The 19,194-nt window shown below is 40.0% G+C and overlaps 1 protein-coding gene across 2 annotated transcripts in view; it reads left to right on the top strand.

The window, feature by feature from the left end:
- The window catches only part of LRRC49 (leucine rich repeat containing 49), a 186,106-nt gene that overhangs the window by 130,759 nt on the left and 36,153 nt on the right, over positions 1-19,194 (top strand). For both annotated transcript variants that reach the window (XM_077472670.1, XM_077472671.1), the window contains one exon: positions 16,278-16,447. In XM_077472670.1, the coding sequence (XP_077328796.1) occupies positions 16,278-16,447 (170 nt within the window). The remainder of the gene's footprint in view (positions 1-16,277; positions 16,448-19,194) is intronic.

Genomic DNA, 19,194 nt, shown 5'->3' with positions numbered 1-19,194 from the left:
ATTAAAAAAAAAAACAATTTCTTCATAAATTTAGGCCAATATGTATTCTGCTACATATTTTTGTTGATAAAAAAAATCCCAATAAGCGTATCTTGATTAGTTTGCGCAAAAGTTATAGCGTCTAAAATCCCAATAAGCGTATCTTGATTAGTTTGCGTAAAAGTTATAGTGTCTACAAGTATGGGATATTTTTATTTATTTATTAGTAATGGTGTCGATCAGTGACATATAGTATGCCTGCGATATTGCGACAGACTGCCACTAACTGACACTTTTTGGGGACCAGTGACACTAATACAGTGATCACTGCTAAAAATATACACTGCCACTGTACTAATGACACTGGCTGGGAAGGGATTAACATCGGTGATTATCAAAGGGTTAACTCTGTGCCTAGCCAGTGTTTTACTATACTGGGGTGAGGTGCATTTACTAGGGGAAGTAATTTATTCCCTTCTTTGCAGAGACTCAAACCTCATTCCTTCCCTCCTGTCAGAAAGCTGATCTGCCTTTGGAAAGTGGTAATTTGGGTGGGTGGCAATGTCAGATAGAAGGCACCAACATCCCTGTATGTAAATGTAAAAAGGGAAATCATTTGGTGGGATTTTTAGAGGTGCCAGCAAGGAAAGAAAGTCATTATAATGCTCCACAGTAGGTATGTAAAATTACAAGAATTTTTATTGTTACTTACAAAACATAATTAAAAAATTCAATATAAATTATGTACACATGTTCAAGGATACATCTAGGAATTTAAAACAGATGATAAAATATAATCACTCAATAGTAGCTTTGGAGTGATTGTCCCGACATGTTTCGCCACTCTGGGCTCATCAGGGGATGTTTTAAAAACAATTAAATGTAACACTGCATAGAACGGAACAAAGTAAAAAGCATTATATTGACTTGAAATATATTGACTTGAAATATAAAACAAAATAATATAATAATAAAGTAAAAGTACAATAGGGTATACTGTCGACCGCTCTATAAATAGGAAGATCGCAGTTATATCAGGTGCCGGAGGACATGCATGCCCCCTCCCCAGAAGTGTCAGATCATGTGTGTGTATTATGTGTGTGTGTGTGTGTGTGTGTGTGTGTGTGTGTGTGTGTGTGTGTGTATATATATATATATATATATATATATATATATATATATATATATATATATATATATGTATGTATGTATGTATATGTGATCCGCCGCACAGGTGCCGCTCTGTAACGGTAGAACTGCTATAGGGTGGACCTTAAGTAGTTAACTGTACACCAGAAGAAGAATTGCAGGTATGGCATTTTTTGCATAGTTACATTTGGAAATAGTATATGTACATACCATACCTGGCCTATGCCTCTGGACATTGGAAATCACTGTAGTAGGCAACGCCATTCCAGTGATCTCTGCTACCTTCCAGATCATATACTGTACCAAATGGCTGCCCTGCTGCATTGTTGACCACTCAGAGAATGCTTTGCATTTTCTCCATAAACGCAAAGCTTCTCTGATTGGATAAGGTGGGCAGTGACGTCACACTTTCCACCTCATCCAGACAAAGAAGTCTTTGGACTAATGTAACTGTGTAAAAAAAATGCCATACCTGGAACTCTTCCTTAAAGTTGGTGCACCGGAGGAGTGGGAGGAGGGTTTGTTGTTATTACACTATTAATTTGATTTAATGTGTTTTGCATTTACCTTATTGGTTGCTAGGATGCAGACTGCCAGTGTTCCACCAACCAGTGAAGCAGGGAGCACTGACAGCCTAATGGGGAATTCTGAGAGACTAGTTCCCCATCATGTATGCCTTCCATTAGAGTGACAGCGGACTGCACTGGGCAGGTTTCATAGTCTTAATTCAGCCCAATAGCGGATTGAAACCCACCCACTGCTGGCCACTGGCAATCACTAGCAAAGTGGACTTGATGGTGAACTAGACTCTGAATTCCCTATCAGACTTTGCCTACCCAACTGTTGCCATGGACAGGAAATTGAGTTGTTTGGAAAGCAAAACCTGATGAGGATGATGAGTTCCCTATCAGGCCTCCTGTGTGATTGACAGCGAATTGCATTATAAAGATTCGATAGTTGCTATTGGACTAAAGAGCTGCTATGGATTCTGCCCACTGTTTCTTCTGTTAATCAGGAGGGAATTGGACCTAATAGGGAACTCTGAGAATAGTTACCTATCTTGCACTGCCCATCCAACAGCAAAACTCCTTGGCCTGTCTATGTGATAGGTGCAGTGGCCAGGCAGGGGGCTCAGTGTTACTGAGCTGCACTATATGGACCTTTCAACTCCTGTTCCCGACAGGTACATTAATTTATCGCAAACAAACAATTTCCCAGCACACTTACATGCCAGCCTGCACAACAACCAAATTGTCCCTGTCTAACAAACAAAGGGTTTTGTTTGCACACATTCGCAAATATATGCATTAGCCGCAGTGCCCACGCCAAGGGACCTCTGTATATACTGTGTTCCTAACCCTAAATTTCCAGAGCCTCCATAGTAGGAATACGTATAAGAATAGATAGATAATGGGCAGGCATACCTGGAGGGAGCCCACTCCTCCTTAAAAGGCACAGGGATGCATCTTGCTGGGCGTCAGGGCACAGTGACAGTGACGGCAGCCATTGCATCCCTGAATCGAATTCGTCCAACTGTACAAAAAAAGTGGCAACCACCCCAACCTCGAACTGGCCTTTGCAGCAAGGTGCACATGAAAGGGCTTTCCACATTACAAACAAATGATTTGCCAGCCTGCATAACAACCAAATGTCCAACAGTTTACGTTAAAAACAGAGGGTTTTGTTTGCATACATGAATATGTTGGAAGCACCAACATTTTGTATGTGAAAGTGCACAGAAATTCTAAAGGGACACTATTTATGGATTCCAGGGTCTATATCCTTGTGTTTATCCATTGCTAATTTACATGCAGCTTCCTTCAACTGCCGATTTGCTGCAGCTGGAAGAAACCAGAGATACGTTGGGTTTGATTTACTAATTGCACTCTGCAAGGGCAGTTGCTTCAGAGCTTAGTAAATTAGGTAAAGTTTCACTTTGCAAAGAATACCTAATCACATGCAAGGAAAAATGCATTAAGGTCAGCAGAGCTTCTGCTCATTTACTAAGCTGTGGAACAACTGCTCTTGCAGTGTGCAACTGCACTTTGCAAAGTGCACAGTCTTTTTGCCTTTAGTAAATTAACCCTATTGTGTGACTCACCAAGCTAACTCGTCCATCTTGTTTGTTTTATAGCTAAATATTTTGTTTATCTATGTTTATAAAGCAGAAAATGATGGAAAGGACTTTGTATTTCTTTGTAGAAAAGCACATATGGCACTAATTGGTACTAATTCAGGCAAGTTTGGCTCCATTTACTAAACTGTGTGTTTGTCTTAAGAAATCAATTAAGTCCGTTAAATACTTCCTGAGGTTTTCCATATCTAAAATGGAAAACTGTGCAAATCGTTTTATATAAAAAAAAAAGTAGACCTTTTCTTTTAATCTAGGTTTCCTACTACAAGCTCCTGCATTGTACTCATACATCTCTGATTAATTGAAGTCAGAGAAAGAAAAGAGGGACTGCATGTGTTACCCAAAATAGACACCCATTTTCCCTAATCGTTGTTTAAAACTGTAAAAATGGCAAAACCATCTGGCTGCTGTAGGCAGCAGCTAGTTCTTTTATTCAAATGCTGTTCATAAATAGGTATATGTAAACTTAAAGCGTATCTAAACCCAAAAACAAAAATGTAATACACTGCAGCTTAAAACCCGCAAATTTTGACAGACAGCTTGGCTTTTTAAAGAGTGTTACCTGTAGACTATATATGAGGTTTAATATCTCTCAGATATGATTTGGGTTAAAATGAGAGTTCTTTGACCATGAGTAAAAGCTTTAACGCAATAACAACATTAATCTACAAACAGTAAGACAAAAAATACATAAGACCAACATATTCGGATACACGTACAAGGGAAATTTCCCACATTTACCATTCCCATAGAGATTCCATTCACGTGACTGCACTGTCATAGAGTGTGTTTCCCTAACATCTAGTCTTTGTATATCATTACAGGTTGATGCCTCATTCGTTGGTATAGTGTGGCTCTGATTGGTGGGCTTCCATATTCCTGGTTAAGGACTGCTATATCTCCAATCCCTAGAGTTTGCATAAGTCAGCCCCCTTTAATGCAAATCCTTGTCCCAGACTAGTTTGAGCAGGAAACTTAACTTGTAAATAGATTACACTTTCAGGGAAATTAAGTATACATGATGGACTAGCCACAGCCCCTCATTGCATATTCAAACATGGGATCCTTTGAAGTGAGTATGTGTAGAACAATGAGGTTTGGATCCCATTGTTTGTAAACACAAGCTTAGGCACCGAATTGTCTGTTTAACAGACACTTCTGTGAAGCTATGTTGCAGGCTCTCCATAGATACAAGCTAAATTATATATTATTATTATATATTATATTATATATTATATTTCACATAAACTCATAAGACAACAAGAGGAAGTAAAGTGGTTCCCTTTTTTTCCCCTGACCTGCAAAGTAAAGGCATAATGTACTAGTATGCATTGCATACTAACACATTATGTGAAACTTGCCTGCAAACGAAGCCCTCGTTATCACCACCGGAGACCGCATTCATCTTCACTCATCTTCTTTTTGCGTGGCCGTTCCTTCAGAGCGAATGCGGCGATGATGTCATCGGTTGCATATGCAGTAAGTATCTCCTAAATGGGGTGCACATTTGGGAGATATTGTTTGTACCTATAGGTAAGCCTATAAGCCTATAGGTAAGCCTATATAAGGTGGCTTACCTATAGGTACTGTAAATCGATGGAAGTTTATGTCCACTTTAAAGAAAGTTAAAGTGGTTAAATAGCATTTCTGTCCATAGCCTACCATAGAAAAACCACTAAACAAGCATGGTGTCCATGGAAGGGTATGGCAGATGAAACGACTGCTTTGCAAGAAAGAAAAAATTGCTGCCCATCTTAGACTTGCTGAATACAACCTGATTGTTCCACAGCACTACTATAATGCTGCTATATAGTAATCACTTATACAAATAAGAAAAATTTTTGCTAAGGGGAAACAAAATACAGCATACCAAAACGAAAACCTGAAGAACAATGAGAAAATATAATGGCAGGGTACTATTTTGTTGCCTCCAAGCCTAAACAGCTTATCATTGAGAGACTAATATATATATATATATATATATATATATATATATATATATATATATATATATATATATATATATATATATATTTATATATTGCCATTGTAGAGGTAAGATGCACTGAACGATCCTTGAAGTGCAAGCAATCTAGTCCTTCCTACGGACAAATATGTAGAAACAATGATGCGGATTGCTGCACAAAATTATTTTATTTCCAAAAAGGATTACATCAGATAGAAATATCAAAAAAGTACCAGGTACAACTGGCAGTCGACGTTTCGGGCTATGAAGCTAGCACCCTTTCTCACAGTCTAACACACTTCACATAACATTTATCAGAATCACAGACTCCTTAATCTCAATAATAGATTCAGTTGGAATCAGTCAAACCACATTTAACTCTATATTTCTTAATCCTACTATCAATCACTTTCAAGTGGTATCGGAGCGATTTTATAGGTCATGGGTACACCTGATTTCTCACTAGATAAAAAAGAATACATTTATTAATCGATCAAATGCTCGATCACAATCATAAATCAGTAAAATAAGCAATCAATTAACCACCATAGATATCGGCACCATCTTAACAAATACTAACTATTCATTTTGACATGCACTCATTAAAAGAAAGAGGTACAGGTCAAAATATATTATTATTTTTTTGTGGAGAAAAACACACTGTATCTCAATTAAGATATATGGTTATTGATGGAGTATCCGTAAATAGACAAGGAGGAGACAGGGAATTGATTTTAAAAAAAACGAGAAGTTTATTGGATCGATAGTTTGGACACGCTTCAGCCGAAAGGGTTAACACTGACCTGTACTTGTTTCTTTAATGAGTGCATGTCAAAATGAATAGTTAGTATATGTTAAAATGGTGCTGATATCTATGGTGGTTAATTGATTGCTTATTTTACTGGCTTATGATTGTGATTGAGCATTCGATCGATTAATAATGTATTCTTTTTTATCTAGTGAGAAATCGGGTGTACCCATGACCTATAAAATCTCTCCAATACCACTTGAAAGTGATTGATAGTAGGATTAAGAAATATAGAGTTAAATGTGGTTTGACTGATTCCAGCTGAATCTATTATTGTGATTAAGGAGTCTGTGATTCTGATAAATGTTATGTGAAGTGTGTTACCAGTTGCAGACATGAGATTGTGAGAAAAGGCGCTAGCTTCATAGCCCAAAATGTCGACTGCCAGTTGCACCTGGTACTTTTTTTGATATTTCTATCTGATGTAATCCTTTTTGGAAATAAACGAATTTTGTGCAGCAATCCGCATCATTGTTTGTATATATATATATATATATATATATATATATATATATATATATATATATATATATTTAAAGCTGTATTGTATTTACCTAAGTTTACTGATGGACAAAAGCTTGTGGCTCACACGCAATAACTAGTGGGGCGCCCCTATACAGTATAGGCAATAAGCTCAGGCAAACTGTTGATAAGCCTTGGCATCTAAAACATAGAAGTAGACAGCAGAGTGACCCAAATGGAAAAAATTCCATATTTACGATTTGAAGACCTGAAGCAAGCAGTTCAAGTATGATGTCCCAATATATACAGGGCTCGAGTCCTGCGGGAATGCATGGGAACATGTTCCTGTACTTTTTCCATAGCAGGGTCGCAGTTCCCTTTAGCAGGACTGGCCTTTGAACAGGGACGGGCAGTCTGTTGCACTGCATTCCGGGAGTTGTAGTCCGGACCACGCTCAAGTTGCTGGTGGTGGTGGGTGGAGACTGGAGAGAACTGAGCAGCGCAGTAGGAAACTACAACTCCCGAGTCCCAAACACCGGCTGTGAGTGTCCTGGTGTAATGGCAAACCTCGTAGAATTGGCATGTCTGGTGTGTGATGTCACAGGTGTGCCCCATTTCAGTCTCCTTCCCAATTCCTCCTCATTCACCCCACTGCTGCACACATCTCCACTACTAGCAATACCACCAAGCCTCCGCTCTATGGGGCCACCGCTGCCACCTCATGGTCAATTAAGCAACAGCACCACACCACTGACAGCTCACCACCTCACTGACAGGTCAGTTGAGATCTCACCAGCCCCCACTCTTCCAGGAACTGGAAATTACTGGGGCGGGGGTGGGGGTGAAGGGGCAGAGGACATTACTGGGGGGAGGTGAAGGGGGCAGAGGACATTACTGGGGAGGTGAAGTGGGCAAAGGACATAACTGGGAGGGGGAGGGAAGGGGGGCAGAGGATGTTACTGGGGGGGTGAAGGGGACAGAGGACATTACTGGGGGTGGGGAGTGAAGGGGACAGAGGACATTACTAGGGGGGTGAAGGGGACAGAGGACATTTCTGGGGGGGGGGGGGTGAAGGGGACAAAGGACATTACTTGGGGGGTAAAGGGAGCAGAGGACATGACTGGGGGGGAGGTGAAGGAGACAGAGGACATTTCTGGGGGGGAGTGAAGGGGGGCAGAGCATGTTACTGGGGGGTGAAGGGGACAGAGGACATTACTGGGGGGTGAAGGGGACAGAGGACATTACTGGGGGGAGTGAAGGGGACAGAGGACATTACTGGGGGGGTTGAAGGTGACAGAGGACATTACTGGGGGTGGGGAGTGAAGGGGACAGAGGACATTACTAGGGGGGTGAAGGAGACAGAGGACATTTCTGAGGGGCGGGGTAAAGGGGACAGAGGGCATTTCTGGGGGGGGGGTGAAGGAGACAGAGGACATTACTGGGGGGGTGAAGGGGACAGAGAACACTAGGGGGGGAAGAGTGAAGGAGGCAGAATTCCCAGAATTCCCCTTTACATCAGAGTCTGCAGGATTCCCCCTTACACTGCAAGGGGGAACTCTGCGGACCCTGATGTAAAGGCGATATACACACATTTGTATTTTTGGGGTGGGGGATCTTGGGTGAGTTCCCATATTTTTTTTTTCCCAGGACTTGACCCCTGAATATATACATACATTTAGCAGAAATGATCCAAATGCCTTCTAACCAAGGTTTATCAAAAGTTTGCCTGAGCTTATTGCCTATACTGTATAGGGGCGCCCCACTAGTTATTGCGGGTGAGTCACAAGCTTTTGTCCATCAGTAAACTTAGGTCCAAAAGAAATTGCAATAGAAGCACTTTTAAAAGTAATATGAGAAGGGGTTTGAATATGTGTCAAGGTTTATTGTCCTCTGTGTTGGGAAGATTTTGTGTCCCAGTGACCACAAGGCAATGATGGGAAATCATCGTGACAGGAATGGACATTAGTAAATCTCTTAGAGAGACCCTCATATCTGGTTCTGGAGACAACCCAAAATTGTGACTTGTAGACTATATGAAGCAGTTAAGAAGCTTGTAGCAATCTGTCTACAAGTTAGTTATAACAAATTTACCCATACAACTATGGGCAAAATCCCACTCTTATTTCTTTATACTAGCTATGTCTTTCTTTATGCCTACAATATATATAAGAAGGAAGCAGACAGAATGAAGTGTAATCTCTATGCAGAGAGTATCTGGTTACTATATGTACTCTAACTGCTGCTGAGTGAACTTCCTCAGCGGTGGCAGTCTATAATGGAAAATGACTTTCTCCGTCTTACTTAATACTCACAAGGTTTCTTATAAAGGTGTACTTGTTAAAAGTCCATGTAGCCTCAGAGAACATCATTCACTTCCTTTGGAGATAAAGCCTTTCAGGTGAAGCCCACATTCAAATAGAATTCCTGACTTGCTTGAAAGCATTTGAAATGTATGCAGGAAACTTCAGGGCTTGGAATAAGGGCATGTTTTGTTGGAAAATAACTGTCTTTTATTGAATGTTAATGTACCTTGAATGTAAAAGATGTAAATAATACTAACAAATATTTTAGTGTTTGTCACCCTTCTGGCAATACAATCCATTCTTTCTTTCTTTCTTTTTTTTTTTTTTTTGCCTAATATTCTTCTAATGCCTCAAGTATAGGTCCACTCAAGTACAAGTCAAGCTTTTGTGGTTATATGGTTTCAGGATAGTTTATTGTGCATGCCTTTTACACCTTTCATTCTCTTGTAAAAATGTCCTCTCTGAATTCCATTATGTAAGAGAGAAAGTCATGAGAGAGTGTTTTCTATATACTTAAGAGAAAGCTAAATTGAGGTTTTGGCCCCAGCAACCAGTCATGGAGCAAAACTACATTTTCTTAGTTAAGTATTGGGAAAAAAAAAAGTAACAGTTGCTATAGCCTACCTGATCAATATAGGATATATCAGTAGGTTGTTAGAAGACTAGAGACTGGTGTCTGGTATCCTATTTAACACTGTCCATATAAGTCGTATGCATTGTTTGATTGAGGAATTGCAACTGAATAATATTCTACATACTCTATCCCCCCTTCTACTTCTACATACTCTATTCCCCCTTCAATCCATCATGAATGCTGCTGCCAGACTCATCCACCTTACCAATTGCTCTGTGTCTGCTACTTCATTCTGTCAATCCCTCCACTGGCTTCCGCTCACCCAACAAATTCAATTCAAAATACTAACAACTACCTCCAAAGCCATCCACAACTCTGCCCCCAGCTACATCACTGACCTAGTCTCAAAATACCAACCTAATCTTTCTCATCACCTCCTCCCATGCTCACCTCCAGGACTTTTTCAGAGCCTCTCCAAGCCTATGGAACTCCTTACTCCAATCTGTCCATTTATCTCCTACTCTATTAGCTTTTGGATAATTCCTGAAAACCCTCCTCTTCAGAGAAGCCTATCCTACTCACACCTAACAACTGTATTTTCATTTTGTCTATCTGATCATCCCCCACAGCTACTACCCTTTGGTCCACTTGAACCTCCCTTTTAGAATGTAAGCTCTAACAAGCAGGGCCCTCTGAGCCCTCCTGTATTGAATTGTATTGTAATTGCACTGTCTTCCCCAATATTGTAAAGCACTGTGCAAACTGTTGGGGCTATATAAATCCTGTATAATAATAATAATAATGAACAATTTTATGTGATGTGATTATGTTGCTATATGGACCAGGCATGGTTCAGGAGCTGTGGCATGCTTCACTACGTTATTGTGTAAGCCAGTCTCTCTTGTGGCAGCAGGAATTCAAATATAATTAGTAAATTGTTGTTAATACTTGTAAAACTTGATTCTCCTATTGTATTTAGAAAATATCACTATGAACGTACTCATTTATGTGTCCCCATAAAAAACAATGTTCTAGCACATTTGCCTCTAGCGAATTTACTAGACTATGTTTGGCATATTTGCTTAATTTTAAGTTTCTAATATTTTGGTAAAAAGCAAAAAAGATAATGTACTGTTAGCCGCAATTAATTAGAGGTAGAGAAAACAAAGAAATTGTCAAAGTGACAAGCTATATTTTTAAACAAATTTTTTTAGTTGGTCTCCAAAAGTTACCACTTCTACAATGTTTTTCTTTCTTCTCTACAGTACATTTGTAAAAAAATAAATAAAAAACTATTTTATTATCGGATATTAAAATTTGTCTTTTTTTTTTTTAACTACTTTTTCCTTTAAGTACTTCAGGCATAAAACTTTTTTTTTTTTTTCTTAAAATGAATTTACAAGATATTAGTCTTTCTTGATCCAAAAAGATATTTCAGAAGAGTGAATGATTTGTAAAGAACTGAAGTTACAGTTCACTGTCATGGTATGTTGAAGCAATTCAAGTAATTCTTATATATCTTTATCACATAATCCTTCAGTGGGTCTCACTGGCAGTGAGGTCTTAAAGAGCCGTGAATAGCACATTGTGTGGACGTCACTTTTCTGTGTCTGCATCTTCTACTCTTTCAGATTAAACGTTTAATTTACTGCTGAGTACATTTAATTTATTTAATTGCTGTTTTCAATCCACTGAGATCAGTTCGACCATAGCCACTTGGCAGAGCTCACCCTCCCCTCCTGTACAATGTTTTTAATTTGAAATCTCTTGCGTTCCAAACTTCTGTCAGTCGCCAGCTAAGAAGCAGCATTTTAATACCATGTTAATATGGGGTATAAATAACCTTGAAACACCTTTAAAGTACAGCACGCATTTTCATTTTCCTTACTTTTTGTTCCATATTGTTTTTGGTTAGGTGGGCTTGGCAGTTATACAGCAAGAAAAAAGTCATAAATGAATAAGAGTTATTAAAACTTTGTTGACTGTTCTTTGTGACTTAGGACTGTTGAAATAATATTATTGTAGCACATCATTCAGCATCTGTGTTACTTCTGCAAAGTAATTACAGTAAAGCACATATATTGAACTATCTTCTGTACACAGAAACCTTTTACAGTGCATGTGTGGCAATCACATTATTTTAACAGAAATCATTTTTACTCTATGGCAACCAAACAGACCAGTAACATTCTTGTGTATGTACACTATGTACCCATACAGGATGATTATATTTTCCATTTGACCTGCACATCTATAGAACAGTACACCTCAGATGAGCATTGCATAGAAAAAGTACCTTATCTCCATTTTACCTTTTATTGCCCTGGAGCCATTGAAGCCTAAATGCCCATGCCAAATGTAGCAGAGTCAGAACAACCAAAATAATACGATAAAAATGAATGCTGATTTAAAAATTAAATAGAAAAACTACCTACAATCCAAAGATTTCCCACATGTACTTGTTTTGCCAGTAGATGTCTCAAGTCTGGTGGCTAGCATCATAAACACACTTCCTCTGAACCCAGGTTGTCCTGGACCTGAATTGGACAGTGAAGACAGAAGCAGCACAGTGATAAGCTGGCCATAGACAGTTCAGCAGGAACCAGCCAAGATTCAAACCCTGTATGGACTGGCTGAATGTATCCAAGTTGATTGATCAACTTGGGTACAACCCGCCTGCTGTCATAGCCGCTAGCAATAATTACTGTCTTCTCTCGGCATGGACAGCTGCCCCCCCCCCCCTAGGCACAAGGAGAACACAATGGCTCGGCAGGTGGGATTCCCACATCATCGCTGTCTGTGTTGATGGGGAAATCAAGCAACCATTTCTGCAACCATAAAGAAATTTGCCTCATCTATGGCTGGCTATAAGCTTATCCATTAATCAGTCTGTTTTCTCTTCCTGTGAGCATGCTTCTTCTCAGCACATGAACTGATTCATTCCCTGTACTGTTTCTTCCTCTCCCCTGCAGCCCCTAAGGACTAGCATTTGCTGCTCTTTCAGATGCCCAACCTCAGCTGATGAAGCAGCAAATGCTAGAACATGTGATCTCCTCCAGCTCCTAAAAACCCTAACAGTGTCAAACGCCGGGCCATGTAGCTGTTTACATTCCTCTTAACAATGAGATTAGGTAATCATTTTACGCACATTCAGAAGACCTGCATCTGTTATTAAAGGAGTGAAGGGGTGACTCCGAAAAGTTGCTATTTTCTGTAACGATGTGATCCAGAAAATATAGTGTTGATCTCCATTTTGGAGATCTTGGTGTGCTGGTGACATCTTTCTCTGACTATCCATGGTTTCCAGTGGCTGCTTCAGCACTTGCTTACATATACTGCCATCTCTACAAGAACGTGTGCATTGGGAATAGTGTATTGGAATAGTTCCTGTTTAAAAATGGTCACACTTCAGGTAAACTATTACTTGTGACTCTCAGGGACAAGGGCTTTCCATAAATTGAAAGTGTAAACCCTCCTTTGTCACTTTTACCTATAGATAAGGTGCCTTGTGAAAGTATTCGGCCCCCTTGAACTTTTCAACCTTTTGCCACATTTCAGGCTTCAAACATAAAGATATAAAAATTTAATTTTTTGTGAAGAATCACCAACAAGTGGGAGACAATTGTGAAGGGGAACGAAATCTATTGGATATTTTAAACTTTTTTAGCAAATAAAAAACTGAAAAGTGGTGCGTGCAAAATTATTCGGCCCCTTTACTTTCAGTGCAGCAAACTCACTCCAGAAGTTCAGCGAGGATCTCTGAATGATCCAATGTTGTCCTAAATGACTGATGGTGATAAATAGAATCCACCTGTGTGTAATCAAGTCTCTGTATAAATGCACCTGCTCTGTGATAGTCTCAGGGTTCTGTTGAAAGCGCAGAGAGCATCATGAAGACCAAGGAACACACCAGGCAGGTCCGTAATACTGTTGTGGAGAAGTTTAAAGCCGGATTTGGATACAAAAAGATTTCCCAAGCTTTAAACATCCCAAGGAGCACTGTGAAAGCGATCATTTTGAAATGGAAGGAGTATCAGACAACTGAAAATCTACCAAGACCTGGTCTCTCTAAACTTTCAGCTCAGACAAGGAGAAGACTGATCAGAGATGCAGCCAAGAGGCCCATGATCACTCTGGATGAACTGCAGAGAACTACAGCTGAGGTGGGAGAGTCTGTCCATAGGACAACAATCAGTCGTACACTGCACAAATCTGGCCTTTATGGAAGAGTGGCAAGAAGAAAGCCATTTCTCAAAGATATCCATAAAAAGTCTTGTCTAAAGTTTGCCACGAGCCACCTGGGAGACACACCAAATATGTGGAAGAAGGTGCTCTGGTCAGATGAAACCAATATCGAACTTTTTGCCCACAATGCAAAACGATATGTTTGGCGTAAAAGCAACACAGCTCATCACCCTCAACACACCATCCCCACTGTCAAACATGGTGGTGGCAGCATCATGGTTTGGGCCTGCTTTTCTTCAGCAGGGACAGGGAAGATGATTAAAATTGAGGGGAAGATGGATGCAGCCAAATACAGGACCATTCTGGATGAAAACCTGTTGGAGTCTGCAAAAGACCTGAAACTGGGATGGAGATTTATCTTTCAACAAGACAATGATCCCAAACATACAGCAAAATCTACAAAGGAATGGTTCACAAATAAACGTATCCAGGTGTTAGAATGGCCAAGTCAAAGTCCAGACCTGAATCCAATCGAGAATCTGTGGAAAGAGCTGAAAACTGCTGTTCACAAACGCTCTCCATCCAACCTCACTGAGCTCGAGCTGTTTTGCAAGGAAGAATGGGCAAGAATTTCAGTCTCTCGATGTGCAAAACTGATAGAGACATACCCCAAGCGACTTGCAGCTGTAATCGCAGCAAAAGGTGGCTCTACAAAGTATTAACGCAAGGGGGCCAAACAATTTTGCACGCCCCACTTTTCATTTTTTTATTAGTTAAAAAAGTTTCAAAAATCCAATAGATTTCGTTCCACTTCACAATTGTGTCCCACTTGTTGGTGATTCTTCACAAAAAATAAAAATGTTATATCTTTATGTTTGAAGCCTGAAATGTGGCAAAAGGTTGCAAAGTTCAAGGGGGCCGAATACTTTTGCAAGGCACTGTAAGCCTAGAATAAGGCTGACCTATAGGTAGTAGAAATATCTCCTAAACGTGCGCCATTTAGGAGATACTTACCTTGTAGTGTGCCGATGATGTAATCTGCACCTGCGCTGTGAAGAAACGGACCTCTGTGCTGTTTCTTTACTAGTATGTGCCATGACTGATGGATCCCGTGCACATGTGCAGGAGGGACGTCACACGGCTCCTGCCAGTCACAGAGCTGGAGTCCGCGGCTCCGGAAAGAAGAGGGCAGAAGATGGATCCTTCCACCAGCGGGGACAGCGTGGGCTCCAATTGCGGTTAAGTGCCACATAATGGGCTAGTGTGCTTTTACTTTACAGGGAATGACAGAGGAAGTAAAACCCATCAAGGTTTACTTTTTAAGAGTAAATTTAGCAAACATAAAAATCTCACAGGTTAGACTGCACATCCATGTCAATGTAAAACTAAACATATTTAACTGTATGAACCTTATGGTCAGTTTTCAACCCAACAGACATCCCAGCAGGAACTAGTTTGTTGCAATTGCTCTAATGTTTGATTCAGCATTACAGGTAATACAGTTAATCCCTTCTGATAGGTACCTTTTTAAAGGGCGTAAATTCGATGTTTATTTTCATTTTGTGGTACACACAGTGTTTAAAACGCCAGAGTGGGTGAAACTTTTGGTTGGCTAAATTGTGTAATTTATTCAGATTATGTATATTGTTGAGTAATATTGTGAGAGTACTAAAGTGCCTAAGCAATCCTAGGATTGGATGAATACATGGAAACAGCTCCATATTTATTCTGATGTTTCCTGTTCCATTTTCATGTATCAGCCTCATTGTTTGCTATCAGATTCCTAACCTCTGATCTATAGCATAGGTCTATATGTTGTTCAGGAGCTCAGTCTGGCCAAGATTTTATTTTTAAGTCCTCCATATTATCATATATCTCACATTCATTTTAATGAGTGCTCCTAAAAACTCTAGTTTATTTGGATTCAACAAGATTCAACAGACGGGATCCTGTCTGGGAATTAAAGGCATCTAACGTACAATATTCTATAGTGCTTTTCTTTTCTGTGGTTGTGGAAGTAATGTAAATATACAGAAATTGTGATGATTTTAATATGTTCAATTAATGTGAGAGAGAATTCATCCACCTACTTTTTCTGGGAAAGGGGATAGAAAACCTTAATGACTAGATGACACTATTTCCCAAAATAAAGCCAAGAAGAATTTGTAATTGCTGTGGTGTAGGCTAGAGCCAGAATCTTAGTACAGTGTTTGAAGCGCCAGAGATGTACACTCAGAATTTTGTTTAGTTTTTTAATAAATGTTTAGTGGATTTGGCCCTGGTTCACATTGAAGCTGCTTTGAAATCATCCTACTTCACTTGAAAAGTTGCAGGTCAGAGTGATTTTAGGTGCTACTTAAAAGACATCTGTGTGGCTTCCTGCACAGATGTTTATTGAAGTTGCGCCTGAAATTGGCAAAAGTAGTGCAGGAACTACTTCCGCAAAGTCAGCATTGCACCAATTTGGAACGGTGCCATTGCCAGAAATAGGCTGCGACTTGTCATGCAACAACATGTGAACGAGGGCTTATACATGAACTGGTCATTTGTGGTAGTTTGTGGCAATAATTCTATTCAATTACAGTACTCACTACTACCCTCTTTAATGCCTATCTTTTTTTTTTTTTTAAATCAAACACTTTGTTCATATGATTAGGCAATTTATTGTAACTTTATAGCTTGGTAAAAAAATAGTTAACATCTATTTCTTACTCTAGGAAAAAAAACGAATTGCAATTTGCAATGCTGCTCGACAGTGGGACATTCAGCAGAACAGAGTAGTACCTGGGACAAATCCGGATCAAGAAAGCAATGCTTGTGTAAGCCCTTCACATAAGGCATGCCCACTGAATGGGTCTACGGCATATGAATTTAGTGAAGAAAAAAGGTATTTCTTACCATTGTACTATACTTTTTTTTGTATGTCAGCCTTTTATTTGATGCATTGAAATGAAACAAAATGTTAACATTTTTTCTTTTTGGTAGGAAATAGATAAAGCCCATGTCCAAAAGGAAGACTGTTATCTCCTGAAACGTGAATCTTTTCTTCTTCCTATTCCTGTTGCAAGGACAACTATTTTAGATTTCTCATAACTTTTCATTTATTGTTTGGACCCTATCAAAACTAATTGAACTCTAGTGTTGTTTGTGCTTTTTTTGAACAACCAGCACGGTACTTATTGAACGCCCATGTGTGCCAAAAGGGCATGCATGACAAGCTACTGTGGAATATTCCAACCCAAGCTGTTGTATGAAAATTGACCCAAACCGTATAAAAGTTTGGTATATACATTTCTGCATTTCATATTTATTGTAGTCAAGTAGCTAGTACATCCACCCTCATCACAATGTGCTGGCTAACACAGGCTTTTATGTCAGTATTACAACTGGCAAACTCAAACTACTTTAGAAGGGTGAAGTAATATGCCGCGTGCACACAACCGGACTTTCTGGCAGGATAGGTCCGATGGAATCAATCCAATCATGTGTGGGCTAATCTGATCGTTTTTCATTTAAAAAAATCAGACAGACCTAGAAATAGAACACTTTTCAAATCTGTACGATGGATTCAATTCCTATCGGGAAAACCGTTCGTCTGTATGCTGATCCGGCGGACCAAATACGACGCAAGGGAAGCTATTGGCTACTGGCTATTGAACTTCCTTTTTTAGTCCCGTCTTATGTCATCACGTTCAAAACTAATGGACTTTCGAATGGACTTAGTCCGTTGGTGTGTGGCCAGGTCCGTTTGTTCGGAAAGTCCGCCGAAACTCCGCTGAAAGTCCGTCGGGAAGACCGTTGGACCTACTCTGCTGGAAAGTACAGTCGTGTGTACACGGCAATAGAAACAAGAACTATTTAAATAATTAAAACAACAATATTCACAACAGTAAGACAAGTAAATTTGTTGAGGGGTGTTTCAATCAGATGTCCCACACTTTTTGCAATTTTTTTGGGCAACCCCAAATGAGCTAGACTGCATAGAATATGAAAAAGGTAGCGTTTTTAGGAATCATCCTTTTTAAAATCTTCCATTGGAAAGGTGGCATTCCATGTAAGAATGGATTTTCTAGAGAAACAGAGTAGCAAGCCAAAGTTCTAGCAGCATTAGGAGAACACCCTTCCGTAAAATAACAGACTGAATTGGGAAGAACAGGTAATTGTTGGTCAAGGTACATTTCTATGTAGGAAATTAAGGTGGTCTGCAATTTGAGACAATTTAGTATACCTACAAGTGCAAAATGTAATATTATACTGTGCACTACCTATCTGCCCTGCATCACTGCTTCACCTGTAGTAGATATCACTGCTCAGTCCTTCCCTTTCCCCTCTCCTTATTAGGAGTTCTTAGAATTCATATTAAGCCGCGTACACACGGGCGGACTGTCTGGCCAACTTAGTCCGTCGAAACACATTTCAGCGGACAGTCCGCTCGTGTGTGGGCTTCAGCTGACTTTTTCAGCGTGCAGTCTGGCGGACTAAGTATTTCGGAATTTCCGTAATATTGTCCGTCGTACTTTGGTTTCAGCGGACAATCCGCTCGTGAGTAGGCTAGTTCGACGGACTAAGTATGGCGCATGCTCAGAAAGGATTTACACGGCGAAAGGTTGCATTGCTGTGTATTGGACTTCCTATTTCTAGTCCCGTCGTACGTGCTGTACACGTCATCGCGCAAACTTTCGACGGACTGTTTGTGCATCCGTGTGTGGTCAAGTCCGTTCATTCGAAAGTAGGACGGACTGTCCGTCGGATTGTCTGACGGACTAAGTTGGCCATACAGTCCGCCCGTGTGTACGCGGCTTAACTCTTATCCCAACAGTCTCCCCAAAATGTTTTTGCAAGAATGGTGATATCTGTTCAAGGGTTCAAGCAACATGATCCATAGAGTCTCTGCCACTAACAGCTGGCATTTCAATGGGCATATTGTCCCACAAGCCCCATACATAAATGCAAATATAGCAGTGAGATCATCATAGCACCTCACTGTCACATGCTGGTATTGTTTAAAAAAAAACGATTGTCAATACAGTGAGTTCCGGCAATGTGGACGCCCTAAATCCTATCTTCAACAATATTGTTAAATCAATTGCACATACACCCATGACTTAATTGCCAAGCATGCAGAGCACTCACTGCATCTTGTGTATAAGTAACTCAGTTGGTCCTGTTCTGGTATGGGACTAGTTGCCCATCCTGTAGTCTGTATAATGTGATCATTAAGGTGAGCTTGGGTGTTTTTGAATCTCTACCTCACCTGAGCAAGCCCCCCAGGAAGCTGTCACTGTACCAGGCCAATCATAAGTGGCCAAGGCATTCCCCACCCTGCAGCCAAAATTATACACATTCCCCATGTATACATGTGGATGGGGAATGCCCGAGTCCAGTACAGGTGACAGGTGAGTTCAGACCAGGCTCTGAACGTGCCAAGCTTATCCCCATCGATCACCATGCAATTTATGGTGATCATTTGTAAAGAGCGTACTATCCACTTGTTGCATGTAATGTTATATAGTAACATTTAATATCTACCTGAATAAAAAAAATCTAGTTCTAATCATAATGCATAAAGTGATCTATGTTATAAAACACAGTAGATTCCCATTGAATTGTCCAGAAAAGGATGGCGACTTTGTA

This window comes from Lithobates pipiens, unplaced genomic scaffold (genome assembly GCF_037356315.1).
Source record: "Lithobates pipiens isolate NorthernLeopardFrog02 unplaced genomic scaffold, aLitPip1_a1.2 Scaffold_8, whole genome shotgun sequence".
NCBI lineage: Eukaryota > Metazoa > Chordata > Amphibia > Anura > Ranidae > Lithobates > Lithobates pipiens.
This window is presented reverse-complemented; position numbering and strand designations above follow the sequence as displayed.